Below are 19,012 nucleotides of genomic sequence, written 5' to 3' on the forward strand. Positions count from 1 at the left end.
ATACAATGGGAAGATATTACAAGAAACTATATGGGAAAATGTTGCCTGTTAGGCAAATATAACTTTCCACAAAGTAGATAGCTGATTAAGCCCTAGTTTTATGTGTCGCGACTCAGAATTTCCATTTAAGATTACTGAAATGTGAACACTTGTGCACCAGTCTCTTCCCAGGTAGTGACTTGCTTCCACCTTTTTGGGGAGAATTATCAGGAAATGACCCACTAGGTTAGGCAGTGAGTCAGGGACCCCTCGTCACACTTGGAAGTGGAGGTGCTTCCAGCAGTTTCCTGCTCAGGCAACTAGAAGTTCCTGCTTGGTGGGGGGAAGTGTGTGGAGTGGGACAGGGAAGCAGCATCTTTCCCTCAGCTATTTCCACCTAATGTAGCAGAAGCTTTTCTTTCCTTTTTACCCCCGGCCCTTCTGAGCTCTGAGCTCAAGGGCTTAGGCAGGTCAGAGAGGGAGCCTCCCTCTGGACAGACACGCTCCAGCTAGGAGTGGAGGCTGCAGGCTGCAGTGGCTGGCTTAGAGAATACAGCAGTGCCCTCTGCTGTGAGGCAAGCATGCAGCATTCCGGGAGAACAGCACTTGCAAACCTTGCAAAAATCAATCCAGTCACTCTGGCACACTGTTGGGCTGCCCTATGGCTAATGCCCTCCTTCCCTCCCACTCACTTTAAAAAAGTCTCCCTGCTCCAGAACCTGGGAAGATATCATTTTTGTCTCCATTCTATGTCAGTCTAGGCTTCAGAGCCCTTTGTCCTTTTCTAGTCCTGAGCTATCACTACTACTAGGTTAATGCCAGAGTAGACAATGTTCAATTAATTCCACGGCCATCCAGGTCAAGTAGGACTGTACCTTACTACACAGACAAAAGCCTACTCACCTTAAAGAGCTCTAAGAAAGGAAAGCCTGGGATAATACTGAAGAATGCAATTTAAAATATCTTTCTGAAGTCTAACTGATCTTGCTTGGTACTTTTCTTTTATTCCTATCTTCATATAGCACGGATCTCTACTTCCAACCATCCTAAATCCTAAACTTGTCTCTGTGAGACATGAAGTGGAGTGGAGAAAAAAACTTTGGAAAATGGGAAAAGTCAAAACTCCATTGAGGCTGTAGATAAGGAACTTTTGAGCCCAACTCAGACCTATCCCTTGGCCTTAGAGAATGGCAATTATTTTGGTTTTCTGAGCCTTGATACCAATGAGTGTTGAGTCTGGGGCACACTTTTAGGCAACTCATACTATGGAATGGTCTAGGAAAGGAAAGCCTGGAACATTGCTGAAGAATGAAATTTTAAAAGTTTTCCTTAATTCCAGAGCTGTGGTTCTCAAGCCTTTCATGTATCAGAATCACCTGAAAAGGAGATTTTTAAAACCCAGATTTCTGGGCCCTAACCTCAGATGTTCTGATTTAGTAGGTCTGGAGTGGGCTGTGAAAATTTGCATTTCAAGCAAGTTCAGATGATGCTGATGGACCAGGGCCCAAACTTTGAGAACCATGGTCTGGAGAAAAGCACCTAGGCCTCAGCTATAAATAGAGATGGCTACATCTTTGTCCGAAGGAGTTTAATGTGGTGATTACTTCCTTATACACATCTTCTAGGAACAGACTGGGCTCACAGTCGCATTTCTCATTCTTCAATGTTTATTTTCCCGTTTTAAAAAAAGGTGAGAGAGGGAAACAAAGAAGGAAAATATAGAGAAAGAAGATGGGCAACTCTCTCTCACATAGCCAGAAGCCCACGGGGAAAAAGATGTGGCTGACCTCTGAGGAGACTCAAGCAGTTAGGAAGAGGAATCCAACAGCTCCCTGAAGCAACACAAATCTCTGTGCAACCCAAGGCTCCAGCCTTACAGAGCCAGCTCCAGGACTTCCCACCAGCAAGGAGCTCTACTGACACCTAACCAGTCCTCAGGCCTGGGATTTCAGTAGTTTGGCAGCCTGTTGGTTTGCTGACATCTTTTAACATCTTGGGTTTAGCTGCATAGAAGATGGCCTCTTTCTGCTTAGGGTTTCAATAGTGTCTTTTGGTGAGTCCTAGGCAGCCAGTGGGTGATCTGATATCACGGGCTCACATCCTTCACCAGCAAGGCAATCTGTTCCTGCAGCTGCCGCTCCCCTTCCCATGCTTTGCTCTGGTTTCGACACCTCAGCAGCTCAGCCTTATGGTCCTGGTGATGCATAGGGCAGTAGCTCTGTGGTTCGCACAGCTCCTGAAAGGCAGGGGACCGAGTAAGGGATCCTCTTGATGCCTGCAGTCTGCCTACTAGGTATAATAGAGATGCTGCAAGTAGTGGCTAAGAAGAAGCAGCAGTTTCTTCTCAGAAGGCTTTGCAGGACCTGGGAGCTGCATGCTAAAGTAGGCTTCCCCGAGTTTGGGCTCCCCCGTTGCCCCATGTGCCCCATCCTTTACCATATATTCTGGAAAGAAGTCTCTGTAGCCCCCTCTGAGGATATACAGCTCTGGGTAGTACAGTGCAGGATACTGGTTCACAGCCCTGTCCTCTTGTCTCAGAGAGCGGTACCTTTAGAGAAAATCCAGGGATGGGTGGGGTGGAAAGAAGCAAGTTCAGGATTCCATGGGCTATTCACTGGGGAAGGGGAGGAAGAATAGACTTTTGCTAACACTCAAAAGGAACTCCAGATCTATTTTTGCAAAACAAGGTCCAAGTAGCACCACTCTTTCTCCTTTGCTCCATTGGTACCTAATTCCCAATCCTTTTTCCTTCACTGCTTCCAACCTTTGAATCGTAGAAACCCCTTTCCTCCACCTCCCTAACATTCTTCAAACTTCAGTGGAAAGTATTCATTGATTCAGTCTCTGTCTGAACTGATCTGGGAAGGTTCCCTGGCTGTAAGTCCCTACTCAAGATCCATTTCCATCACCCACCCTACCGTGTGTAGACACTCACATGCGGGGACCCCTCTCTGAGGAGAATTCACAGTGGAACACAATGATTATTCTTTTCTGAGTATCCAAAGGGACAATGGGTTTCTTCAGAAAGAAGTTATACAGTTCTTCTTGACTGTACAAGTTTAAAGCTCCCTGTAAAAGAATTGAGTATTTCCTTAAGGATCTGTGAACAGGGCCAACACTTAGAAATAACTGTAATACCATCTTGAAATATTTGGTTCAGGAAGGCTAGACTATAAGTACTTTCAGAGAGGCAATCTACCTGTATCTACCCCCAGGGCCTGGCATGGAGCTTGGTATGTAGTAGGTGCTCAATAGATGTTTATAGAATGGAACTGCCTGAAGTGTAGGGATCATTGTGAGGAATGCCTGTAAGCATTAAGTGTTTGCAAAGTGCTTCTCAGTCCTTGGATGAATGTTTTTACTTCCAGGTAGGAGCTCTTGGCTCCTATAGAAAAAAGGGAGATTGGTCTAAGAGGGAAAGGGAAAGTAAATTGCTCAAAGTACACAGAATGAGAACAGGAATGAGGACTGAGCCTTGATGTGCTCCAAATATATAATATCTGCCCTGGTTCTGGAGTTCACAGGACCCTTTGTCCAGACTTCTCAATAAAGAGCTATCCCCAGCCCCTTCCCTACTAAGTCCTCAATGTAACCTTACCTGGATGTGTCCTCCCAGGTACTCATATGGATAGCGGCAATCGATGATATAAAATATCTCTATCAGACCCTGGAACTTCCCCAAAAGCAAGGCAGCCACCTGCACAGAAACTATGATTGAATATCCTGCTTCTTCTGAGGGAGAGAAGAGCCAGTCACACAGTTCCTGATTTGCACAGCATTCCACTGTACGCCCAGCCTCCAAAGTCCCCCTGTGGTTGAAATATGGCAGTGATGCAGCCCCACCCCACATAAGAGGATAAAATAGGAAATGGCCTTTTTGGAGAACCAAAATAGCTGGCATTGCCAGGACATCAGGGAAAACCACACTCAGGCTACTTATTTGGAGGCAGGCATGGCTGCAGTCAGCCTCTGAGAAGATACCCAAGGACTTCTGTAAGGGCACAGGTAGCAGCTAGAGCTCCTGATTTTACAAGAAGAAATGAGAAATGATTCCCCACCCTCTGCTGTAAAATTAGAAAGCAAGTTTCCCGAAAGGGATATGGAAGGAAAGGGGTGATATCCAGAAGAGGAAACTTAAGCTTCGTGTAGTTATGTCAATTGGTTCAACCTTTCTGGAGGGGACTTTGTAAATACTTATAAAAATAAATGCAATTACACTTTCAACAATTTCTTTTCTAACATCTTAAGTAAACAGAAAAGTACATAAAGGTAGGGCGCAATAATATTCATCTCACCATTGCTTCATATTATCAAAATACTATGAATAACTTAAATACTCAATAAAAGGGGTTTAGTTAAATAAATTAGACATTATCAGTATAACAGAATATTGCATAGCCATTAAAAGGATAATATAGATATCTTTTTATTGCTATAGAAAGATGTTTACAATGTCTTACTAAGCTAATTGCAAAATTACATGTTTATTACGATCCTATCTTTATAAAACTTATGCCAGAATAAAATGTGTAAGGCCATAAGGAAAGTATTATTAGTGCTTATTTCTGGTGGCGAGGTTATGGGTAGAGTGACCAAATAATTACTGCACAAACTGGGACACTTTTGAGAGTGAAAGAGAACACTATTAATAATTACCCTACACTAATAGGCATAAACGGGATTGCAACATGTAAACCAGGATGTAAGTTCAGCCTAACTGGGTGATTTTTACTTTTTTCCTTTCCCCGTCCTCCTTCCTTCTTTTCTTTCATAACAATTATATATCATTTGTTTAATTAAAAACAAAGGTGCATATAAAAGAGAGTCCTTTAGCACAGCTTCAGTTGAATAAAGAGCCTATATGAGTGAACACAGAAATAAATACAAATGGAAGTGGGGATTTTAGGGACAGAACAGACCAGATGGTAGCTTATGTAACCAGTTACCATCTCCAGAAATCTGCTTACTGTTTCTGGGTTGACGTACTTCAGATCTTGGTGTCTCCCTGACACGGTCGGCAGTGCACATACCTAGAAATACCCAAGAGCTGAAATAATAGCAAGTTCTCTATACCCAAATTTGAGATCATGACCCATATATTGTCCTTTCCAAATGACATTTAAAACCTCAGATGTCTTCAGAAATCAATGGTCTCTATAACATGCATATGCAGCAATTTCATTTCTAAGAACTGATCCTAAGGAAATAATTACGGATGGGTACGAAGTTTTAGATTTAGCTACAAATATGTCCACCTTGGTATAGTGCATAAGGAAAAATTGTAGAAGTAAATATCCTACAAGAAAGGATTTATCAAGAAATTATGGGCAGCCAAAAAAGAAAGAAAGAAGTACTGTGCTGCTATTAAAAGTGATGAAATGATGAAGCAGAACTGTTTACTGACAGGAAAAGATGTTCCTGATACATCAAATGAGAGGGAATAAAAACCTCAGCAGATCACAAAACAAACATGGAAAAACAAAAAATGTATTTGTGTACATGAATGTGTGTTTGTGAAAATACATAGAAAAAAGTCTGCAGGAATATACACCAAGAAAATATTAAATAAAAGCAATAATACTCTGACAAGATTTGGGGTAGATTTCATTTTCCATCTTTTCTGTAGTGACCAAGTATGATTTACATAATTTTCAAATATATTAAAAAAAAAGAGAGAAAGCCTCATACTTGGGACTTCCCTGGCAGTCCAGTGGTTAAGACTCCGCGCTTCCACTGCAGGGGGGACAGGTTCGACCCCTGGTTGGGAAACTAAGATCCTGAATGCTGCACAGTACAGCTAAAAAAAAAAGAAAGCCTCTTCTTATCTTCCCCACTGCTCTGGATATTCCCAGAATGAATAAGGAATCCTTTCTCATGAAAGGTTTAGGGCCTAGATCTACCACTACAGCAATTTCAGGTTATCAGTGAGTACTTGGTGAAGATGCATAATTAATTAAACCTAGTGTCCTCTGCAAGCAGAGAAGATTCAGATCCAAAATACAGGATGAAATATAGGATTGGTGTAACCAAACTCACCTTGGAGAAATCACCAATCAGAGGCCCCTGGTTAGAATCTTCCTCCAGCATCTGAGCCATATTAATGTCACAGAGGGAGATCATTTTCTTTATACCTAAACCCTGAAGACAACAAGATTCCCCCCACCCCCAGTCCTCATATTAAAGGTTTAAAAACTATGGGATGGAAGGAGTGGAGGGAGACATTAAAAATATGCATACTCTTTGATCTAATAATTCCCCTTGTTTTACTAAGAAAATAAAGATATGTACAAAGATTTGGCTGTAAGGTTGTTTACAACAGAGAAAAATTTCTAATAAATGATCAATAACAGGATCTTGATTAAACAAATCATATCCACACACTACAGATTACTATTAAGGAATAAAAAGTATATTGTAAATTTCATTGACATGAAAATATGACATGATATCATTAAATAGGTTAGAAAACATGTACTTTATAATGCCACTTTAATAAAAGAAAAAACATTTGCATTAAAAAATGTCTGAGGGCTTCCCTGGTGGCGCAGTGGTTGAGAGCCCGCCTGCAGATGCAGGGGACATGGGTTCATGCCCCGGTCCGGGAAGATCCCACATGCCACGGAGCGGTTGGGCCCGTGAGCCATGGCCGCTGAGCCTGCGCGTCCGGAGCCTGTGCTCCGCAGCGGGAGAGGCCACAGCAGTGAGAGGCCCGTGAACCGCAAAAAAAAGACTATACATCTAGTATTAGCAGTAATTATCTCTGGCCTGTGGGATTATGGGCATTTCACAACGGCTTCTTTTTGCTTATCTGCATTTTCCATTTTTCTGTAACGTCATACACTGATTTTATAAAATAGCCAAATGTATTGAGATTTTTTTTAAAGGAGGGATAGGGGATGAGGGCTAAGTTTTTCAGAATTTGCTTTCCACCAAACAAGTGTGCTCTAGGATTCTATTTCTCTCAGAATGCATATAAAACAACAATAAATGTCCTTACCAATCAAAGTTCCCTTGTACTTTCTCAGATCTTAAAAAAGAGGGTTGGGAAGACAATACAATGACATCATTTCCAAAATTATACTATAATATAACATATTTATTATTAAATATCTTATATATGGATGCAGATGTAGAAAAGAAAACAGGAAGATGGAAAGAAGAGATAAAAGTAAAAGTAATGAAGAAGACCAAAAGATGTACTAAAGCAATCCCCATGCCAGAAAAGTGGAGAAAACGAGATAGAAGATTAAAGAGACTGTCTTCTTAAAAAGTTTCTTACCTTCCTGAGCTCTTTGTGGCTAGAACAATACTTCTTTTTTACTTTATCTGGTATTGTGTCATCCTTGAATTTTACCATCTGCTTCAGTCCTGGACTGTTCAAACTGTCTGGCAACGACGAGGAGCGATACAGGCAGCTCCTGTTCACAGATGCCTGTTTGGAAATATGAAACCCCAAGGTTCTTCCTCCTTAAAGTGTGTCTGCAGGCCAGCATTGTGAACATCTCCTGGGAGCTTGTTAGAAATGCAGAATCCCAGATGTTAGGCTTCAGCCCAGACCTGCTAATTTAATATCTGCACTCTAACAAGATGCCCAGGTGATTCCTAGAAACACTCGAGTTTGAGAAACAATGCCCCAGGTAAGCAACCTGTCTTCCCTTCCTCATTAACATCTTTCTCCTCAGACTGCATGATGTTCCATCTCTCCTAGATGTTTTAAATCCAGCCAAATTCTTGACCTGACCATCTTATATATAACAATTCTTGTAGAAGAAAGCAAATGCAAGCTTAGTTCCTCCAGTCATATGATAGTTTCTCTATGGGATCCTAAGACCCTGACAATCAGAAAACAATTTTTCTTTTCTAGCTGTGTTGGGTCTTCTTGCTGCACGCGGGCTTTCTCTAATTGCGGTGTGTGCTACTCTTCGTTGCAGTGTGCAGGCTTCTCATTGCAGGGGCTTCTCTTGTTGCAGAGCACAGGCTCTAGGCACACGGGCTTCAGTAGTTGCAGCACATGGGCTCAGTACGCAGGCTTCAGTGGCATGCAAACTCAGTAGTTCGGGCGCGTGGGCTTCAGTAGTTGTGGCATGAGGGTTCAGTAGTTGTAGCTCGTGTGCTTTAGAGCACAGGATCAGTAACTGTGGCACACGGGCTTAGTTGCTCTGCAGCATGTGGGATCTTCCCATAAGACCCTGACAATCAAGATTTAAGAACCCGACAAAACTGAAGATGACAAGCCAAAAAAGTTAGCCTGGGTGAAAAAGTACTAAGAAGCAAGAGTATATAGTTGTCCCTTGGTATCTGTGAGAGACTGGTTCCAGGACTACTACAGATACCAAAATCTAGGGGCGCTCAAGTCCCTTACTTAAAACCATGTAGTATCTGTATATAATCTATGAACATCCTCCTGTATACTGTATTTTATTTATTTTTTGGCCATGCTGCACGGCATGTGGGATCTTAGTTCCCTGACCAGGGATCGAACCCACGCCCTCTGCAGTGGAAGTGTGGAGTCTTAACCACTGAACCGCCAGGGAAGTCCTTCCTGTATATTTTAAATCATCTCTAGATTATAATACAGCTAATATCTATACCTATACCTAATACAATGTAAATGTTATGTAAATAGTTTCCTGTGTGGGCAAATTCAAGCTTACTTTTTGGAACTTTCTGGGAAAAAAAAATTTTTTTTTAAATATTTTCAATCTGTGGAGTGAGAGAGAAAAAATGTCATTCAGCCTTCTTAAAGGGGATGAATGGGGAAGAAATATAGCAAAATAAGCAGCATGCAAGGGAAAAGAAAACACTAGAATCTAATATCAGGATGACCATTATAGGATTGATACTATGAAGCCCATCAGGAAAAAAGTAGATTAAATACCATGAAAAACTAGTCTTGGGAGTTGCTGGCCCAGGAATAGACTTAATACAGGAGGATGGACTAATTGTCTCTTTGAAAGGCATGATATATGTGTTATATACCCAGAGGCAGGGGGATATATTAAAAGACCTCTGATGGCAAGTTTCAACTAATCCAAGATTCTTATCCTCTGTTTCCTTCTTTATACACTCACCTCACTAATTGCCATGGATTGATTTAGGAGGATGCTAGACCTCCTAAATAAGAGATAAGAGAGCCAAAACTAGAACACATATTTGATAATAAATGGTTTCTAGGAGAAGAAAACATGAACATCAGTATTTTACTTTACAATAACTATATCTACACTACAATGTTTGTCACACCCATGGTCCTAAGGAAAACCCCATTGTTCATGGTACCAGTTGAAGGTACAGTTCACATTTGATATACCAACATTCTATACCTACCTTTTCCTTTGGACCCCTGCCAGTCATCTCCCTATGTCTCCACAACCCTACTCCAAGCCACTGGTGACTGGACCATATTGCTGACTGAACACTCCTATTTAGTGGTCAAGAATATGTAAACATAACCTGGGCCAATCAGGTTCCCTCTCTGAGAGTCTAACTTGGAAAATATCAAAATAATTAGGCAGCAGCAGAAGCCAAAGCTTTATTAAAAGGAAGAAGCCAAGAGATATAGTCAAAGGCCATGACGCCAATGAATGGATGGATGAACCAAAGGTATGGTGGTAGAGGAAATGTGGTGAAGAACTGAGGAGTAGGCTACCCAGCCTCCATGACAGACTTCCCTTCATATAACTTTAGTTTTGCCCTGAGAAGAATGCAAGAGGAAGTCAGATCAGAATTTCAAATTTGCTGGCCTTAGTGCAATCTTTGTTTCTTTTAACCAAAAGAGCCTCTCTAGAACACACTGTAATTATTAAGCTAAGGGCTCATTTTAAAGAGTTTGAATTAATTATCTACTAAGTGAAATGTATCCATGTATTAGTATTACATCTAAGAAATCTTTGCCTAACACAAGGTCACAAACATTTTCCTCCTGTTTTTTTCCTTCAGTTGTTTTACAGTTTTAGGTTTTATATTTAGGCCCATGATCCATTTTGTGCTAATTTCTATATATGGTGTGAAGTATAGATTGAAGTTTTTGTTTTTGTTTTTCAGATGGATTTTCAATTGCTCCAGCACAACTTGTTGAAAAGACTATGCTTTCTCCATTTAATTGCTTTTGTGTCTTGGTTTATTATCAATTGACCATATATGCATGACTCTGTTTCTCGAATATCTATTCTGTTGCACTGAAGCTTTAGGTTTTTGGTAGCTATTATGATGGTGATAACGAAGGTGATAAACATCTCTTTGGGTTTCATATTGTCCAAGGACAAGAAGCCAGAAATAAACGATAGCAAAAAACGACTTAACAAACAGAAACAGCCACTACTGTTTTGACAGATACTTTCCAATACATTTATATAAAAACAAATGGCAACTTATTGCAAGGAGTATAAGTGCTAGGTCATAGAGGAATGATGATAATGATACTTTAGATTTGTCTAGCCAGTTAGAAGTTTCCCAATTACCAGAAGCTGGTGAGGGGAGATCCCAGGACCAGCTCTCTTAGATCTACCAACTAATGGCTTTCATTGTTTAAGGAATCAATGAATACTTTCCAAATCTGGGAGTTTTAAAGCATTGCGAAGGCCAGAAAGGAGAAAAGTTCAATTCTACTTGCAGATTTTATTTAAATGTTAAATTAGATAATTATTACTTTGTAAACTGAGGAGGCATCATCATTTCCTCATGGCTTATATGCTCTTCAGCACACATAGTCTTGGCTTCTGTCTGTACCGCTCTACTGCTCTTGTCAAGGTTATCAACAATCTTCTTGTTGTCATATCAGACGGTCACTTCTTTAGCCATGTATCATCCTGAATTTCACAGTGCCTTCCACTGACTTGGCTAATCCCTTATTTAGCTTCAATGGCACAGCCTAGTTTCTTAGTTTAGTCCTAGTATAGACAACTGTTTACTAAAAGAACTGTGATGCTTCTACCTCTCTGTTGCTCCTTCTCAGTCTTCTTTGTCAAGCTTCCTCACCTACCAAACCTCTAACAGATGTTGGATTCAGGGCTAGGACCTGGCCCTTTTTCAATCTCCTCACTCTTGCCATAGGTGACTTTTTTCTACCCATGAATTTAAACTTTCCCTCTATGCTGATGACTCTCAAATTTTTCTCTCAAGACTTCTGCTCTTACTTCCAGACTTCCACATTCACATACCTGTTTGACAATTTTTAAGTACATACCAGGTGACACAGCAGTGAATCAGAGAGTGGAAGAGACAAACAAATAAATATACTCTGTACTTTCATGTAATGAAAAGTGCTGTAAGTAAAAAATAAAGAAGGATAAAAGACAGGAAAAATATTGGGGTTAGAAGTTTGTCGGGAAAGGCCTTTCTGTTAAGGTGACATATGTGGAGATAAGAGACCGAAATGAGGGAGAAAATCATGTTTTCCCAGGGGAAGAGTGTTTCAGGCTGAAGGAACAACAAATGCCGTGGTGAGAATAGCAAGGCCAGTGATGGCCGCATTTAGTATGGTTCCATTTTTAGAAAGCTCAAAAACTGAAGCAATACTATAAACCAAATAGATCTAACAGACATCTATAGAATACTGTACCCAACAAACAGTAGAATATACATTCTTCTCAAATACACATGGAACATTCTCCAGGATAGACTATATACTGGGACATAAAACAAGCCTCAATAAATTTTAAAGGATTGAAGTGATACAAAGTATGTTCTCTGATCACAATGGAATAGTTAGAAATTTATAATAGAAAAAAATCTGGAAAACTCACAAATGTGTAGAAATTAACACACTCCTAAATAACCAGTAGGTCAAAAAAGATCACAAGGGAAATCAGAAAATACTTTGCGATGAATGAGAATGAAGATATAACATACAAAAACTTAGGTAAAAATGCAACTAAACCAGTGCTTAGATGAAATTTATAGCTGTAAATATCTATAATAAAAAAGAAGGAAGAATTCAAGTCAATGACCTAACCTCCACTAAAGAAGAAACTAAATCCAAAGCAAGCAGAAGGAAGGAAATAAGACAGATTAGAGCAAAACTCAGTGAAGTAGAAAATAGAAAAACAACAGAACCAAAAGTTGTTTCTTTGAAAAAATCAACAAAATTGATAAACCTTTAGCTAGACTGACCAGGAAAAAAAGAGAAAAGACTCAAATTACTAAAATCACAAATGAAAGAGAGGACATTACAACCAATCATATAGAGTTTTTAAAACATCATAATGGGGACTTCCCTGGTGGTCCAGTAGGTAAGACTCTGTGCTCCCAATGCAGGGCACCCAGGTTTGATCCCTGGTTGGGGAACTAGATCCTACACGCATGCTGCAACTAAGAGCCCGCATGCCGCAACTGAAAGATCCCACATGCCTCAACTAAGACCTGGCTCAGCCAAAATAAATTAATTAATTAATTAATTTTTAAAAATCATAATGGTATACTATGAACAATTATATTCTAATGAATGAGAAAACTTAGATTAAACAGGAAAATTCCTAAAAAGGCAAAAACTATTGTCAAGAAAAAAAACAGAAAATCTGACTAGACCTGCAAAAAATAAAGAGATTAAATCAGTAATTTTAAAATTTCTCACAGGGACTTCCCTGGAGGTCCAGTAGTTAAGACTCCACGTTTCCAGTGCAGGTGGCATGGGTTCAATCCCTGGTCAGGGAACTAAGATCTCGCATGCCATGCGGCGCAGCCAAAAAATAAAATAAAATAATTTAAAACAACAACGACAAAACAAAACTTCTCACAAAGAAAAGCTCAGGAACTTCCCTGGTGGCCCAGTGGTTAAGAATCCTGCTGCCAAATTGAAGGAGAGAAAACATATGATCATCTCAACAGATGCAGAGAAAGCTTTCGACAAAATTCAACATCCATTTATGATAAAAACCCTCCAGAAAGTAGGCATAGAGGGAAATTTCCTCAACATAATAAAGGCCTTATATGACAAACCCACAACCAACATTGTCCTCAATGGTGAAAAACTGAAATCATTTCCACTAAGATCAGGAAGAAGACAAGGTTGCTCACTCTCACCACTATTACTCAACATAGTTCTGGAAGTTTTAGCCACAGCAATCAGAGGAGAAAAAGAAATAAAAAGAATCCAAATCGGAAAAGAAGAAGTAAAGCTGTCACTGTTTGCAGAGGACATGATACTATACATAGAGAATCCTAAAGATGCTACCAGAAAACTACTAGAGCTAATCAATGAATTTGGTAAAGTAGCAGGATACAAAATTAATGCACAGAAATCTCTGGCATTCCTATATACTAATGATGAAAAATCTGAAAGTGAAATCAAGAAAACACTCCCATTTACCACTGCAACAAAAAGAATAAAATATCTAGGAATAAACCTACCTAAGGACACAAAAGACCTGTATGCAGAAAATTATAAGACACTGATGAAAGAAATTAAAGATGATACAAATAGATGGAGAGATATACCATGTTCTTGGATTGGAAGAGTCAACATTGTGAAAATGACTATACTACCCAAAGCAAGCTACAGATTCAATGCAATCCCTATCAAACTATGAGTGGCAGTTTTCACAGAACTAGAACAAAAAATTTCACAATTTGTATGGAAACACAAAAGACCCCAAATAGCTAAAGCAATCTTGAGAAAGAAAAACAGAGCTGGAGGAATCAGGCTCCCTGACTTCAGACTACACTACAAAGTAACCAAGACAGTATGATACTGGCACAAAAACATAAATATAGATCAATGGAACAGGACAGAAAGCCCAGAGATAAACCCACACACATATGGTCACCTTATCTTTGATAAAGGAGGCAAGAATATACAGTGGAGAAAAGACAGTCTCTTCAATAAGTGGTGCTGGGAAAACTGGACAGCTACATGTAAAAGAATGAAATTAGAACACTCCCTAACACCATACACAAAAATAAACTCAAAATGGATTAAAGACCTAAATGTAAGGCCAGAAACTATCAAACTCTTAGAGGAAAACATAGGAAGAACACCTAGAGTCCATGCTCTGCAACAAGAGAAGCCACCCAATGAGAAGCCCGAGCACGCAACAAAGAGTAGTCCCCGCTCGCCACAACTAGAGAAAGCTTGCGCACAGGCATGAAGACCCAACGCAGCCACAAACAAACAAACAAATTAATTATTAATTAAAAAGAAATTGAGGCATAGCAAGATCATATGACTCACCCATACAGGTAAAAGTGGCAGAGTCAAGCTACGAACCCAGGCAATCTGGCTCTAGAGTCCGTACTTTTTAGACCAATATGCTCTATTGACTCCCATGCTCTTGACTTTTCCCTCTAACCCCAAGTAATCTCAAAGTCATCCTTCAATCAGGATTGGGAATAGTGGTCAGAAAAACATAATACCCAAGGCTAATTAACCCTAATTTTCTTTCAAGGAGAATATATTCAAATATACTTTGTGAAATAAGAAAATATATAAAATGACTTATTACAAAGCTACAGTAATTGGAACTATGGTTCTGTAAAGATACACCTAGACCAACAGAATAGAATAGGGAGTCCAGAAATAAACCCTCACATACACAGTCAAATGATTTTTGACAGTGGTGCCAAGACCTTTCAATGAGGAAAAGACAGGCTTTTCAACAAACAGGGCAGGGAAAACTGGATATTCACATGCAAGAGAATGAAATTGGACCCTTACCTTACACCATAAGCAAAACTTAATTCAAAATGGAACAAGACCCAAATTTAAGAGTTAAAACTATACAACTCTACAAAGAATTTCTGTGTGGGGTGATGAAAATAAAATTGACACCTCTGTGCCCTAGATCTCTCCTTTCTGATCCTTGAATGATGTTATTCCTGTTATGTATCTACCTCATTATTAGACTCTTCAGTGGCTATTACTCCTTCTTCACAAACTTTCTCTCTGCTTTTAAACTTGGAGTTGCTAGCCTTCATTTTCTCCTCTATGCAGATGGTTCTGAAACGTACATTTCCAGCTCTGATGGTTCCAATTCCTCATTCAGTATTTCCATTTAAGCTTCCTGTTACTGCCTCTAACTGAAATGTCCAAAACTGAACACATCTTATTCCCTTTGAATTCATGTTTCTTTTCAAATTCATTACAGTGTCACCATTTCTCCAGTTACTCAGATTGAAGTTAAAAGTAGTACCATCCCAAACTCCTAGGTCCCTTTTTCCTATCACTCTGCCATTCACAGCACTTTTGACAATCATTATCTTGTTTATTGACTTACTTGCATTATCTATCTTCTTGACTAGAAAAAATACAAATAGGAACTACATGAAAATTAGGAATCTTGTCCATCTTAATCATGACTCTGTTCTTAGTTCTAGCACAGCACCTGGTGCATACCAGCCTCCTAATAAATACTTATTGAATATTGTTAACAGCCTATACTAGTTTTTACTAACAATAATAAAGTAGGTATATTATTACAAACTGCTTTTAATACTTTATCATATTAACAATGATTCTCTTGTGGAAGTGTTTATTATCATTATGCTCTCCATTTTATATTTGAGAAACTGAGCCTTAGAGTGGTTAAGTGTCTTGTTCATGGTCATAACACTACATAAGAGAATGAGGACCAGAATCCAAGGGTTCTAACTCAGCTATATCATATTACCTTGTAAAATGAATAAGTTTAAAAAACACACCCTCTGGACTTCCCTGGCAGTCCAGTGGTTAAGACTCCATGTTTCCAATGCAGGGGGTGCAGGTTCAATCCCTGGTTGGGGAAGATCCCCCATGCCACAAGGCAAGGCCAAAACAAAAAACAAAAAACACCCCTACACATATTTGTTTCAAATAAATGAAGTTGATTCAGAAAATCTAACTGCCTCAGAAACTATCTTTGATATTTCAGTACATCGCCAATAAGCTACAGGCTTCAGATATTCCTCTCAATGATATGGGGAGGATAAAAGACAAAAATATATATTGTAAAATACCTAAAAAATCATGCTAAGTATATCCCATCTATTACTATTATTCTGGAGGCATCACTTACACAAGATTACATTGATGGTGATCTACTCAAACTGCTAACGAACCTTCTCACCCAGCAGTAATAAGAGTCCCACGATGACCTGATACCCTATCAGTCAGGTAGCCCTTAGAGTATGGAGACCATGTCTTCTTGATCTCTGCAGACCTACCACATAGTACAGTGGCTGCAACATATTAGATACACAATATTATTTATTCAAGAATGAAAGAATTTAGGACTTCCCTGGTGGTCCAGTGGTTAAGAATCCACCTTCCAATGCAGGGGACGCAGGTTTGATCCCTGGTTGGAGAACTAAGATCCCACATGCCGCAGGGCAATTAAGCCCATGCACCGCAACTACAGAGCCCACATGGTCTGGAGCCTGTGCACCACAACTAGAGAGAAGCCCGTGTGCCATAACTAGAAAGAAACCCACCCGCCACAATGAAAGATTCCACGTGCTGCAACTAAGACCCAACGCAGCCAAAAACTTAATTAATTAAAAAGAATGAAGGAATTTGAAAAATGCAAAAACACCATCAGAGAGTACTTTACCTTGGCCTCTTCTTGATCTTCCAGAGAAAACTCCATCAATTCATCTGAAATCTCCTCTGTCTGGTTTTCTCCTAGCTCTGGATTTTTATCTAATTTTGAAACTGTAGTAATAGGACTGTCCAGATGTTTCATTTCACTTTCCACCAAGTTTCCATTGTCCTATGAATTATATTGACAATATTAAAAACTATCCAGGACCCTTACCTTACACCATATACAGATATTAACTCAAAATGAATCAAAGACCTAAATGTAAGAGCTAAAACTATAAAACTCTTAGAAGAAAATAGGAGGAAAGCTTTACAACCTTGGATTTGGCAATGATTTCTTGGATATTACACAAAACCACAAGCAACAAAAGAAAAAATAGATAAACTGGATTTCATCAAAATTAAAAATTTTGTGCACTGAAGAATACTATCAAAAAAGTGAAAAGGCAACCCATAGGATAAAATATTTGCAAATCACATGAATACTATCAAAAAAGTGAAAAGGCTACCCATAGGATAAAATATTTGCAAATCACATATCTGATAAGGGATTAAATTCAGAATATATAAAGAACTCCCACAACTCAATAACAACAATAGCAACAATAACAACAGAAGCAAACAGGACTTGAATAGACATTTCTCCACAGATATACAAATGACCAATCAGCACATGAAAAGATACAAAACATAACTAGTCATCAGGGAAATGCAAATCAAAACCACAATGAGATACTACTTTGTACCCATTAGGATAGCTACTATTAAACAAACAAACAAACAAAAAACCCCAGAAAATAACAAGTGTTGGCAAGGATATGGAGAAATTGGAACCCTTGTACATTGCTGTGGGAAATGTCAAATGGTGCAGTCGCTATGGATAACGGTATGGTGGTTCCCCAAAAAAATCAAACATAGAATTACCGTATATGACCAGTAATTCCATTTCTTGGTATATACCCCAAAGAATGAAAGCAGGGGTTTGAAGATATTTTTATACGAATGTTCACAGCAGCATTATTCACAATAGCCAAAAGGTGTAAACAACTCAAATGTCCATCAACAGATTAATGGATAAACAAAATGCAGTATATTCATATGATGGAATATTATCCAGCCATAAAAAGGAATGAAATTCTGATGCATGCTACAATACGGATGAACCTTGAAGACATTATGCTAAGTGAGATAAGCCAGAAACAAAAGGACAAATATTATATGATTCTACTTACATGAAGTACCTAGAGTAGTCAAATTCACAGAGACAGAAAAGAGACTAGAGGTTACCAGAGGGAGACAAGCACAGTTATTATTTAATGGGTAGACAGCTTCTGTTTTGAAGGATGAAAAAATTCTGAAATGGATAGTGCTGATAGTTGTACAACACTGTGAACGTACTTAATGCCACTGGGTTGTACACAAAAATATGGTTTAGATGGTAAATGTTATGTATATTTTACTACATTAAAAAAAAATCACACACACATATACAGAAGATTATGTAGTAATTTACCATGCTCCAAGTCTTCCCCTACTCCAAGGAATCAAAAATCTGAAACATGATCAGCTTTATCTACTTAGCATGGGATATGTTAAAATGGCTTTCCCAAAGTGTTGAGATTAGAATCCAAATCTCTGGAGTATCTTAACTCCATAGTCTATTAAAAACAAGTGATGCTGTACACCTGAAACTAACACAACCTTGTAAATCAACTGTACTTCAATTTAAAAAAGAAGAAAAAATCACAACAAGTGAGTGCCTGGGTAACTTAAGACTCCAGTAGCAAAATGGACAAAGTACACAATCATTCACTAGAGAAAATATACACGGCTAATAGTCACATGAAATCATTACTAATTATTTTTAACATAAAATAAAACATTTTACCCATCTAATTAGCAATTTTTTTAAAGTGATAACAAATTATCCAAATGAGCCATGGATTGCTCCTGAAAACGTAAATTCTTAGAACTTTTTTGGAAAGGAATTTGGCAATATGTATCAAAAATCTTAAAAAATATTTAAACCCTTTAATCCAGTAATTATGTGTCTTGGTACTAATCCTAAATAAAAAAATTTTTAACATAGGCAAAAATTTGTGCTCAAGAACTTACATGATAGCATTATTTGTAAAAGCAAAATGTGGATACTCCTAAGTGTCCAACAATCGGGAAGTATTGTACATAGGTGTTAGAATAAAAGCATCCCTTAAAAAGTAATGTTTACTAAGAGTTTTAATATTAACTTAAAATAACAGGATATGAAGTTATATACATGATAAGACCTCAACTTTGTAAAACTGTACACATGGTTAAAAGATTGAAAGAAATGAGGTAAAATGTTAATAGTGGTTTTTCTCTATGAGGTAGCTATTTTCTTTTTTATATTTTCTTTTATTTATTTATTTTTTAAACATCTTTATTGGAGTATAATTGCTTTACAATGGTGTGTTAGTTTCTGCTTTATAACAAAGTGAATCAGTTATACATATACATATGTTCCCATATCTCTTCCCTCTTGCG

At 38.6% G+C, this 19,012-nt stretch overlaps 1 protein-coding gene across 2 annotated transcripts in view; it reads right to left on the reverse strand.

Annotated features, from left to right (window-relative positions):
- Positions 1-1,292: 1,292 nt before the first annotated feature.
- Positions 1,293-19,012, reverse strand: part of CDC25C (cell division cycle 25C) — a 23,706-nt gene continuing 5,986 nt past the window's right edge. The window contains exons 7-14 of one of the 2 annotated variants that reach the window (XM_024752364.1): positions 16,500-16,658; positions 7,259-7,411; positions 6,016-6,117; positions 4,947-5,009; positions 3,578-3,676; positions 2,915-3,048; positions 2,416-2,527; positions 1,293-2,215 (exon numbers count right to left, since the gene is read on the reverse strand). In XM_024752364.1, the coding sequence (XP_024608132.1) occupies positions 2,066-2,215; positions 2,416-2,527; positions 2,915-3,048; positions 3,578-3,676; positions 4,947-5,009; positions 6,016-6,117; positions 7,259-7,411; positions 16,500-16,658 (972 nt within the window). In that variant the 3' untranslated portion in view covers positions 1,293-2,065. The remainder of the gene's footprint in view (positions 2,216-2,415; positions 2,528-2,914; positions 3,049-3,577; positions 3,677-4,946; positions 5,010-6,015; positions 6,118-7,258; positions 7,412-16,499; positions 16,659-19,012) is intronic. The other variant, XM_024752363.1, reaches the window with a different exon arrangement.

Source organism: Neophocaena asiaeorientalis, unplaced genomic scaffold (assembly GCF_003031525.2).
Source record: "Neophocaena asiaeorientalis asiaeorientalis breed wild unplaced genomic scaffold, Neophocaena_asiaeorientalis_V1.1 scaffold204, whole genome shotgun sequence".
Lineage (NCBI taxonomy): Eukaryota > Metazoa > Chordata > Mammalia > Artiodactyla > Phocoenidae > Neophocaena > Neophocaena asiaeorientalis.